At 41.9% G+C, this 12,678-nt stretch overlaps 1 protein-coding gene across 1 annotated transcript in view; it reads left to right on the forward strand.

Annotated features, from left to right (window-relative positions):
- The window catches only part of PRCP (prolylcarboxypeptidase), a 47,220-nt gene that overhangs the window by 11,464 nt on the left and 23,078 nt on the right, over positions 1–12,678 (forward strand). The window contains exon 2 of the mRNA XM_089676777.1: positions 11,131–11,271. Coding sequence (XP_089532903.1) covers positions 11,131–11,271 — 141 coding nt within the window. The remainder of the gene's footprint in view (positions 1–11,130; positions 11,272–12,678) is intronic.

Raw genomic sequence — 12,678 nt, forward strand, 5'->3', positions numbered from 1 at the left:
TTAGCTTTTGACTCTGCAGGCAGTTTGTGGCTTCTGTGCGCTTCAGCATGCACTGACTCCGCTCTGTCATGTTACGTGGCCTACCACTTGGTGGCTGAGTTGCTGTTGTTCCCAGTTGCTTCCACTTTGTTATAATCAGGTCGTCTTCTTTCTTTCTTGTGTGTGTATATTGTTGCTTTTGTGGGGGGATATACTGTTGATGGCTGGTCTTATGTTGCTGGGGGTCAATTGTTGCTGAGAGAGATCTACTGTTGAGGGAGAAGTCTTCTGTTGGAGGATCTAATAATGCTGGGAGATCTGTTGTTGCTGCAGGGGGTCTAATGTTGCTGGGGTGGTATTTTGTTGTGGGGGAGCAGGGTCCACAAACGGTGGTACTGGGAGGTTTGTAGGGATGAAATCAAGGGACAGGGGTCAACTTTTGCAGAAGGGACAGAGGCAAGGGGTGACTTAGCTGGGGGGAGTCCCTGCACTTATTCTCTGAGGGGGGGGGGGGGGGGGGGGAGAGCCCTGGTTATAATACTAGTAACAGTTGAGCGTGGAATATTTAGTAGCCAGGAAATGTCACGGATGGACTTATTACACTGGAGACAACCTATCACGGGACCACGCTTGGAGTCACTGAGCTCCTGAGAGCGACCCATTCTTTCACAAATGTTTGTAGAAGCAGTCTGCATGCCTAGGGGCTTGATTGTGTTATTTTTTTTTTTTTTTTTTTTTTTTTTTTTTAATACACCTGTGGCCATGGAAGTGATTGGGATACCCGAATCCAATGATTTGGAGGGCTGGCCCAATACTTTTTTTTTGTGTGTTTTTTTTATATTTAGAATTTTACTTTTTTTGTTTAACAAAAAAAAAGGAGCATGTCTGTAGTTGGTCATTTGGAGTTTGCAGTTTTAGTTTTCTTAAACTCATTGATGATGATTTTTAGTCTTGAAGTCCAGTAGTTATTCGGACCATTAGGGAGGAGGTATAGCAGTATAATGCCTTTTTAGTTCCGCTTACCAGTGCAGCAACGTACAATGTCTGTCTGTGTGTGGTAGGCCGATAGAGAACTGAATCCACCTTCTGTTCTCTTTCATATCCTTCTTTCTGATTTGGGTGAGGGGAGATCACTTTTAAGGTTCAGGCTAATTTAGTGAAGCAGTAAAAAGTCAAATGCCATAATTTTTCATTATCTAAGTGTGTGTGTCCTAAGCCCCCGTTCACATCCAGCCCGACTTTGAAGTTGCAAAATTTTTCAAAGTCTGGGGACCTGCCGATTTCAGCCGCAATTTGCAAGATCTCGGATACAGATGTCTGCAAATAGCACCAAAAGTAGTGCATGTACTACTTTTTGAAGTCAGAATCGCACCAATATGACAGCTCCAATTGTGGATAATAGGGTGCGACTTGACATGTTGAAGGGCATGCAAGTCGCACGATGTTAAGGTGAATTCTTCTTAGTTTCTATAGATTACGTTGTCTTTGCAGCCAATAAGATGGCAGTTAAAGCCGCTCTGACAAGCTTCAAGTAAATGTAAAGCTTAGTTTTGGATATAGCTGCTTTTCTTCACCAGGGTTCCTGTAGGCGTTCTTTGAGCAACTGGTAATTTCTACCTGTGGGTACGTAACCATTGACAACAATCTTGTAGCTCTCGGTAAGGGGGTAATTCTTCCCATGCATTGGATATTATGCCCACTGACCAGCATTATACAAGGGCACTTTTCCACTGATTTGTAAGGGGGGGGGGGGGGGTTGTCTTCTCCTATGACTGCCCTTGTGAGGTCTCCCCAACCTAATCACCCTTCTCAGGGTGTTCTCTCTCCCCACTGGGTACGTTTTTGTCAGTGTGGTCTCACCATTCTTCTTCTCCGGGTAGTCTTCTACCCCCATTGATGATCATTCCTCTCAGGGCGGTCTCCTTCCCCCCCCCCCCCCCCGATCACCATTCTTCTCAGGTCAGGACATCTCCCCTTGCCCCCTTCCACACTGGCTGTTCTTGCCAGGACAATAGTCCTCTCCACTGACCAACAATGGAAAGGAACACTAGCATTTTAACTGACTGCATTTATAGTCTGAATCATTAATAATAATAATAATAATAATGTATTTGCAACTGCTCTGTATAACAAAGAGAAACATTAAGTATTTCATATTCATTTTTTGTATCTCTGTAGGCAGGTGCAGTCTGTTTTTTTCTCCAGTGCAGCCACATTCCAGAGGGAGAGGAAGTTAAGGGGAACATGGTTTCTTTAATTATTGGGGCAACTATCTGATTGGATACTGGTGGCCATCTTGGGTTGGGCAGAGTCTATTTAAGACCTGGCTCTCAGGTCTTGGCATGCATTTTACATGTGGGTAGTGTAGGGACAGTGTTTAGTGGTGGAGAGAGAGAGAGAGAGAGAGAGAGATTCCAGATGAGTAAGAAAAGGGCAAGAACAAGCAATCCTTCCTGGAAGCCTCCTCACTTGGGTATGGACCAACCAAGCTGCATTCTGCCCCTCAAGACGTACTCTGTTGGTGTGCCTGAGACCTGCTGCTATATTTGTTGCTTTACATCCTGTGAGTGCTCCCAGTTAGGTTGTATTCCCGCCAGGTTAGTTGTGCTTTGCTGAACTTCAATATAGTTTTTGTTTCTGCAACTGGACTCCCTTAAACCTAAAAGTTATTTCAAAGGTTCCTTCATGTTATAAAGGCTGGGAAAGCCTAGGATGGCCTATAGAAAGGTCTTTGTCAAGACCTTGCTGTTTTTTTTTTTTTTTTTTGTTTTTTTTTACCCCAATATAGGTAATGTCACCAGTTAATCGCTCTAACGCTGCCTCCTCCTCTTCTTTACTCCCTCTTTCTGTAGGGATCCCTCAAGGTTCTGTCCTTTGGACCCCTTCTCTTCTCCATCTACACCTCCTCCCTTGGTCATTTGATAAACTCCCATGGCTTTAAGTACCATCTCTATGCTGATGACACACAAATCTATCTTTCTACTCCTCACCTCACCCCTTCAGTCTTCTCTCGCATTACTAACCTACTAAGTGACATATCAGCATTGATGTCACTCCACTTCCTCAAACTCAATCTTTCTAAAACTGAGCTCTTAGTATTCCCCCCAGTCCGTGCCCCCTCCCCTGACTTCTCCATCAAGATCAATAACACAATCATCAGTCCCTCCCCTCATGCCAGGGTACTAGGTGTAATCCTAGACTCCCATCTGTCCTTTCACCCCCAAATCCAATCGCTGTCCAAATCTTGAAGACTTCACCTCCGCAACATCTCCAACATACGCCCGTTCCTAACCTCGGAAACCACTAGGCAACTTATTCACTCCCTTGTTATATCTCACCTTGTCTATTGTAACTCCCTCCTCATTGGCTGACCTCATCGCAGGCTATCCCCTCTTCAGTCTATCATGAATGCTGCTGCCAGACGCATCCACCTTACTAACCGTTCTGTATCCGCCACCCCTCTCTGCCAATCCCTCCACTGGCTTCCCGTTGCCCAACGGATAAAATTCAAAACCTTAACTAACATATAAAGCCATTTATAACTCTGCCCCAAATTACATCACCAATCTTGTCTCCAAATATCACCCAAACCGTACTCTCTGCTCCTCGCAAGACCTCCGACTCTCTAGCTCCCTTGTCTCCTCTTCCCATGCTCGTCTCCAGGACTTCTCCAGAGCTTCCCCCATGCTCTGGAACTCTCTACCCCAATTTATCAGACTATCGCCTACTCTGCTCACTTTTAGGCGATCTCTGAAAACCTATCTCTTCGGGGAAGCCTATCCTGCCCTCAGCTAATAATGGAATCTTGTACTTTTCAACCAGTCCACCCCCCCAGTTACTACCTTTTTGTACCACTAGACCCTCCCTCCTAGATTGTAAGCTCCAAGGAGCAGGGCCCTCAAATCCCTCTTGTATTCTCTCCCGTTATATTGTAAAGCGCTGAGCAAACTCTTGGCGCTATATAAATCCTGTATAATAATAATTGGGACTAAAAGTGAGGGGAATATCCAAAATTTTGAGTTGTTCCAGAACATGAAAATTAATTTACAGGAATTGTACTAATTGGGACTTGTATTTAAGAGACATCAGTCTAAATCTGGCCATAGATGAGTCAGGTGTTTTTTGTGGAGTGGGTTTTTTTTTTTTTTTTTTTTTTTGTTTCAACCCGCTGGTTGGGAGAAAAAGAAAAATGACCTGATTTTTCCATACATTGTAGGTGAATAGGGAAATCCTTCCTCTGTGTCATTGTATTCTGACCGCAGGGAAACGTCCCCTCCATTAGAATGCATTGATCAGCGCAGCAGGCTATAGCCTGCAACACTGAGCTGAAATTTTCCAACACGGTGGCTGAACAGCAGTCTGTCAGTAGACTTACTGACTTCCACATTGCCCATACGTGGATCAAAATTCGGCCAGTTTCTGCTGAACTGGGCACATTTAGATCCATCTATGGGCAATGTAAAACAGAGGTCTCAAGAAAAAACATTTTTTTAAGTCAGCAGCTATAAATACTGCAGCTGCTGACTTTTAATATGATATTTTACCTGTCCAGGGGTCCTCACTCGAGCGGATTCTTCAAAAAACTGGCATGGTGCAGGCATCAGCATCTTAACTAAGGGAAACCATCAGTGCAGCTGGTTTCCTAGGGTGCATGTGCAAGCACTGTGCTGTACGTACAGACTAAATAGCACTGTTACTGTAAATGTTGATTTTGTCCAGAGTTAAGCCCTTCTGTCCATCTGTTATTTGAACAAGGCAGATGATACATTTTTGTCGCAGGAAGGAGGAACTGTCTTTGATGTCTAGTCTGTGAAAACCATTTTATTCCACAGCAGCCAATCAGATTTCATTTTACCAGATAAACTTTTATTTTTTTAGATTGTTACACTTCGCACAACAGTTTACTTACTAAATAGGTGGTGTTGCAGATGTCCCCCTCCATATGATCATGATGATGTTTTGGAACCACAGGGGAGCTCTTACGGGATTCATCACACTTTGTTTTCTCATCTGAAGACAATGAGGTTGTTTGTGCCAAGGGCTCTGATGATGATTTTTCAGTGGGGCCCCATCTGTAGAGGATCTCCTGATCTCTTCACCATCTGGGACTCCAGCAGTGTCATGTTTCCTGTGCTATTTCACACCCCAAACAGACAACCAAGAGTTCAACTACTACTGCTAATGTGATAATGGAGACTTATGGTGCAGAGCACAGCTAAGCTTTCCTTGGGAGAATAATAATTTGAGGAATTTATTACAATCTTTTAAAAAAATTAAAGTCTATGTACTAAAGGTGTCCCTTTTTGAGAAGGCACCAATTTCTACTTGTCCAGACTTTGCCGCACTCTGCTCTCCTGTAGTACAGACTACGTTTTTGGAAACCAGCGCACAGGCACATCAATTAATAAAAGCCATTGTTTGATGCCTTGAGATGTATTTTCATTATGCTTTAGCATCAAGCATCTTAAAGTTGAGATGCGACAGCCCAACCAACTCTAGCCAAAAACCTTTGTTCTAGAGAAGTGGTCTCCAATTTGCGGTCCACAGGCCAGATGTGCACCTATGCTTGCCCATATCTGGCCCTACAAATTGCATAAATGATGGGCCACCATTCCTCCGGCCAACACCATTGAAGGGGTACTATTCCTCCCACTGATACCAACAATGGGGCACAATCGCAGTGCTCCTTCAGCGTTACCTATAACTCTCTCTCCTCCACTTCCTCTTTCTGTAGGGGTCCCTCCAAGGTTGTGTCCTTGGACCCCATCTTTTCTCCATCTACACCTCCTCCCTTGGTCACTTGACAAAACTCTCATGGCTTTAAGTACCATCTCTATGCTGATGACACACAAATCTGTCTTTCTACTACTCACCTCACCCCTTCAGTCTCCTCTGGTATTAATAACCACCTAAGTGACATATCAACATGGATGTCACTCCACTTTCTCAAACTAAATCTTTATAAAACGGAGCTCTTAGTATTCTCTCCAGCCCGTGCCCCCTCCCCTGACTTCTCCATCAAGATCAATAACACAACCATCAGTCCCTCCCCTCATGCCAGGGTGCTAGGTGTAATCCTAGACTCCCATCTGTCCTTTCAGCCCCAAATCCAATCACTGTCCAAATCTTGTAGACCTCTCCAAGATACGCCTGTTTTTAACCACTGAAACCATTAAGCAACTTATTCACTCCCTTGTTATCTCTCGCCTTGACTATTGTAACTCCCTCCTCATTGGCTGACCTCATCGCAGGTTATCCCCTCTTCAGTCTATCATGAATGCTGCTGCCAGACTCATCCACCTTACCAACCATTCCATGTCTACCATCCCTCTCTGCCAATCCCTCCACTTGCTTCCCATTGTCCAACGAATAAAATTTGAAAACCTTAACAATAACATATAAAGCCATTTATAACTCTGCCTCAAATTACATCACCAATCTTGTCTCAAAATATCACCCAAACCATTCTCTCTGCTCCTGCTCCCTTGTTTCCTCCTCCTGCTCATCTCCAGGACTTCTCCAGAGCCTCTCCATCCTCTGGAGCTCTCTACCCCAATCTATCCAACTATCGCCTACTCTGCCCACTTTTAGGTGATCTCTGAAAACCTTTCTCTTCAGGAGAGCCTATCCTGCCTTCAGCTAATAACCGAATCTTCTATGTCTCTTACCAGTCCATCTCCCCACAGTTATCTTTTTTTAGTACCACCAGCCCCTCCCTCTTAGATTGTAAGCTCAAGGAGCAGGGCTCTCCTAATCCTCTTGTATTGTCTCCCTTTTTATATTGTAAAGCACTGAGGAAGCTGTTGGCTCCATATCAATCCTATATAATAATAATATTTAAACATCGTGATTACAAGGCAGCTGTGTCTGGGTCTAACTCCCACCAGGGACACCATACTTTATGCAATTTGCAGATTTCCTCAGGGTTAATGCAATCCTCATACATAGGCAGTTAAACCCAATCAAAACAATGTGTATAATCTACTTAAAGATAAAAAGTATGGCCCATCATTTCTAAAAAGGGGAGGGGGGGGGCACAGTAGACAAGAGAGAACTCAGGCCATACACAAGTTGAGGGAGACCTTTCAATACAGAAGGAATAGGAGGGCCAAAACTTTTCGTTATGGATGGAGTAGGGAATAGTTTAAAACCCTTGCAAGGTGTGTGGGTTTTTTTTTTTTTTTTTTTACAATTTGTCCCCTTTTTGAATTTCCTTTCTATTGCTGTACTAGGACCAACTGAGAAATTATGGATTTCCCTCACATTTAGTCCTGTCTGCAGGACAATTAAGAGATGGTGAATCCCCCAGTGGGGACACAGACAGCAGTATCTACCTGGTGGGACATCTGACCACTCATTGAAAACAACAACATTTTGGGTTCTGATACACTTTTAGCAATTATTATTTTCTGGAGGAGTCAGCAGATGAGGCCACCATGCAGATCCTGAATGTTTTCTGTCCTAAAGCAGTATGGCTCCATTGGCTATGTTCCCTCAGGGGTCTATAACCATTTCTCCATCTTGGATTTTGAGAAATGAAAACTGCATCAGCTCCAGGAGGCGTGCATTTGCCTCGATCAATGGTTATACTGCCTTCATAGACCAAAGGTACATGTTCAATTGACACAATCTATATGTTGGTAGAAAGCTGCAGAATGAATGTACAACTTAAGGTCAGTAGGTGTTCTTGGTGTATTTGCAGGACCTCTGTAGTTGGTAACAGAAGCTTGATCAGATGTAATAATCTCATGCAACTCTTTGGCACTGTAGGTCTCTGCAAGTTCAGCCTCATTAGTATGTACAGCAACCGGAGAATCTCTCTTCCTGCTTGGTACTTGGCAGGCCCAGCATGGGGGTGATGAGGAAATCCTCTTTACCTCTATCTCCTTCATCTGTGGAAGCTCCTCAGACAGGATGGACATCATTTCTGCAAGGGCTTCATGTTCATTGTATTAAGCTTTTAATGATATTTAAAGGCATCCTTTTGTTTACACACCTCTTACTGGAAATGTATGCTTCAATAGACCATTATCTTTATCTACTGGCAGTATTAATAACTTTGTATACTTATAAATATGGCCATAAATTGCTCCAAATTCAGCTGGTTTAGCATGGATTGGCCACATTTTGGATCCATTTAGGACCGTTCCCATTCAAGAGCAGTTGATGTAAAGATGGACTGCTCTTGAATGGGCTTGTTTGGAAAATTTTGCTTCAACCAGTGCTGATCAGTATATTCTGATGGTGGGGGAATAGCACAACAGGGAAAATTCCCTCATCCACTTTTTGAATATGTGAATGGGGAAATCGTCCAAACCCCTGCCTCTGATCAGAAAAACAATGGCCAGCTTAAAGTGGAACTTCACTGCATTTGAGCACCACAAACCAAAAATGCTATTTTTAATTCATTTTTGATATTTTAAAGAATACTCAATTCCCCCCCCCCCCCCCCTCCCATCTATCCATGTCCCCATGCTTTATTTTGCTGTGAAATAATTTTGAAAAACACACACTCTGGCAGTGGCAATCTTGATTAAGGCCAGATGATACATTTACTTCCTAGAATCCATCTGCCCTTAGCTGAGGCAAGGCATTGGCTGAGATGAGAACCCTCCATCCCTTTCTGAAGATTCTTGGGATGTATGACAAAATTTGCATACCCACATGGAAGTAAAAAATATTTGAAATACATTTTAAAAAAATTCTTCCCAAATCTATTTGAAATGCTACAACTTTGGCCATATTCAACATATTTTTAATACAAAAAAGTGTGTGTGTGTGTGTGTGTGTGTGTTTAATACATTTTCAAATATATGGTGTCTCTTAATTACATTCCCAAAATGTAGATTTGTATTTTTAAAGAATATATCTTTAAATTATGTTCAGATTTTCTATATAGATATAACTATATTGGCCAAACTTGTAGCATTTCACATAGATGGCAATATATTTGGGAAGTATATTTTTAAAATTTTATAGATTTCAAATATATTTTTCTTCCATATGGGTAGGCTTGGAAACCAGGAAAAAACTGAAGAAATTGGTAAAAAGAGTATAAAACAAATTTAATTTATCTATTTACTAATGCTAGCAGCATGAGGATCAAAAAACCATGTCTGTTGATTGAGAGTGAATTTCTGCTTTAAGTCGCACAGCTGTAAGAATGCTCATTCGATATGAGAGATGTCTAATCTTGCCAAATCTGATTTAATTAGATGTTGGTGGGGGTACCATGGTCCACCACAGATTACCGAGACCATTTAATAAATGGGCATAACTCCAACCACTGATCTTTCTCCCAGACACCCCTCCTCTTGCTGGCATTTTCTGCAAACTCGGGCATGATTGGCCTAAAGGATGCCTTTAGTAGCCATATGTGGGGGATTTTATTCATTTTTGGTTATCTGAACTTCTTTGGCCACAAGTCAAGCTCTTTAACCTGTTTGATTTCTCACCACCAATTCCAACCTTCACCCATTCCTTGACTATTTCTGAACTTTTGACAGCAGTTGGATGCAAAAATTCCTGTTCTTTTTAACCATAGTTACAAAAACTCTGTCCTCGAGCCTTAGATGATTGTAGTTCATATTCCAGCAGAAAAGAGGTCAGCTGAAGGTTCTATACCACAGCATTCCAGAACAAAGGCAACAAAAAGAGGTCAAGACATCTGAAAGTGACCCTTTTTAAGGGAATGAAGTTGTCAAAATATGTGGTGAATCCAGAGGTTAAAGGCTCATTTAAAACTTGTGTTTTGAATCTGGCTCTCATTAGGTTCGCTTTCACAGAATTGAGGATATGTTTTAATTCTGCTAACCATGGCTTGCCAAATCCAGCTGCCAGGTCCAGTACTGTAAAGTCCATTAAGTTAAAGTTCTTCTGTCATGAGAAAAGTACATGGGAAACCATTGCTGACCAGATCTCCATATCTGCAAATTTTTTGATGTGATTTATGAAAGACAGAGGGTCTGTATGACCGCCAGGCAAGAAAGATTAGCAAAAGCAGCCTCTTTGTCTCAGGACTAGCTTGCTTTTTAACTAAACCCAAGAGCAAAATGTAATCTTGTAGCTTTGGATGCGGTGGCTGCATTAGTTTTTTCATTTTTCAGACTAAATACAGAAAATATCTGATCATGCCAGAAATGCAGTGTCCTTGTCATTGTCCCTTGAGTTGAAATGAAAGCATTAACCCCTTGGTGCTGACCACCTCCTGGCCCTCTAGGGGTTCTATTAGCTGGGAGGCAGAGGTGGCCTTCTGGTCATGCGACTGCTGTGATTGGCTGTACAAGTGGTCACGCGATCAGAAAGCTCCTGAATGGAAGTATAAAATTAGAACTAACTGATGACCACCAGCTACCGTGTTGGGAGCGTGCTCTCAGAACCGTAAATGGGTTTAACAGGGCCACATATATGTGGCCACTTGGTATTTAGGCCCACACGCTGAGCGGCCGCATATATGCATGTGGTCTGTGTCAAAAGTGGTTCTAAAGGCAAAAGAAACTCCAGGCACCTCCTGCCTGGAGATATATATATATATATATATATATATATATATATATATATATATATATATATATATATATATATATTGCTTAACCTCAGCCAAGCAGACTGGTAGGTTAATTGCCTCATCTCTAAAGTGTGTGTGTGTGTGTGTGTGTGTGTGTGTAAAATGGGCACCTTCGATTTTATGCTCCTTGAGGGCAGGGACTGATGTGAATATACAATCTGTACATTGTTGGACCAGTTTATAAATACTGGTAATAAAGAAAACTGTCACTGTTGGCAACGTTTACAAAAATCCACCCTTTAAAAAGTTGCTGGAAGCTGTGCCAGAAAAAAAATCAGGCAGAGGGCAATGGGCTAGTCACTACTGTTGCCTCTGGTCTCTCTGCAGCTGATCTTTTCCCTATTACTGAGCTGCTGGCCTTTTATTCGGCATGGTGCCTGTGTGGAGGCGGCCATCTTGGTATGAACAGGGCTTTGCTTCCTTATGTCAGAATCTGCAGCAAAGAGAACCATGAGCAGAACTGTAGTGACATCACCAAACCTCCTGAGACTAGAATTTAGAGGAAGCAGTGCCTTGAACACTGTAAGGGTGCCTTCGTTTTATACTTCTGCATGGCTTCAATGCTTTTTATTGGTTTCTTACAGATCGACCACTTTGGTTTTGCTGAGGACTCCACATTTAGACAGCGGTATCTGGTGTCTGATACGCACTGGAAGAAGCCTGGCGGCCCCATCCTCTTCTATACTGGCAATGAGGGCGATATCACTTTGTTCAGCAATAACACAGTACGTATATCTCCATTTGTATTGGCTTTCATTTTTTATTTCCCAAAAAATTTGTGTAACAGAGTAGCAGCCATTTTTAACATTTGTGCACTCCAGCTCTTAACCACTTCAAGTCTGGACACTTTCACCCCCTTCCTGCCCAGGCCAATTTTCAGCTTTCAGCGCTATCACACTTTGACAATTGTGTGGTCATGCAACACTGTACCCATATGAATTTTTTAGCTTTTTTTTTTTTTTTTTTTTTTTTTTTTTTTTTGAGACAAAACTTTATTTGGGTGGTGTTTATTCACCACTGGGATTTTTGTTTGCTATATAAATGAAAAAGTCCAAACGTTTTGGAAAAAAGTTTTCTTATAAATGTTTGCAAATTAAATCTTTCTTCATAAATCATGGCCAAAATGTTTTCAGCTAACTTTTTAATAAAAAGAAAAACTCCAAATTAGCGTAAAAAAAAAAAATTATAATTTTTGGTTAAACATACTGTCACTCTAGCAGTATAGTGTCACCATAGTGACACTGTACTACTTGTGGGGGGTGATGAAGACTTATTTAATTTTTTTACACTGATTGCCATAAAGGCTGTAAAAGCAATAATTTCTCCTTCTCTCTCTGGCTGCATTATTGCAGCCATTGAGAAATGCTGCGTGAGCTGTGATTGGTCACAGCTTGTCACATGGTACATGGCTGTTGTGAATAGCCTTGTACTATGTGACCTCTGTGATCATTCACAGATTTCACAAGTAGTAAGCAATGTTAGCGACATCTTGCTTACTACTATTCATGTGATCACTGATTGGTCGATCACATGATCGGGACCTCACACAGAGGTCCCAAACAGCGTTCCTAGGGAGCGCGCACAGGCAGGGAAGCGGTGAGGACGTTTATAAACGGCCACCTGCTCCTGCAATGCTACCGTCCAGCTGTTTATATACATGGGACGTGGTTAAAGCTGGTAATCAAATGATCACTTACTAATTACCATTTTGGTTTATACATGTTGTATAGTTTGAAGTGATTGTAAAGATTTATTATAATTTTTTTTTTTTTTTGTTTTTTAGATGTTGAAAATACTTTTAGGGTAAGAAACCTTTTTTGTCTTTTTCTTAGAACCTTCAAAGGCATCTTCAGGACAGGAAGTGTAGGGAAATCTCCCCAGCAGGACACAGACTTCACTTAATAGGGAGTTATAACCTTTTCCCTTCTCTATCCCAAACTCAATAAAATGCATGCAAAGCCAAAACTTTTTTTTTTTTTTTTTTTTAGTTTGGGATAGAGAAGGGAAAAGGTTATAACTCCCTATTAAGTGAAGTCTGTGTCCTGCTGGGGAGATTTCCCTACACTTCCTGTCCTGAAGATGCCTTTTTGAAGGTTCTAAAAAAAAGGCAAAAAAGGTTTCTTACCCTAAAG

The sequence above is a fragment of the Staurois parvus genome, unplaced genomic scaffold (assembly GCF_062004578.1).
Source record: "Staurois parvus isolate SC_StPar_1 unplaced genomic scaffold, SC_StPar_1.0 ptg000173l, whole genome shotgun sequence".
Classification (NCBI taxonomy): Eukaryota; Metazoa; Chordata; class Amphibia; order Anura; family Ranidae; genus Staurois; species Staurois parvus.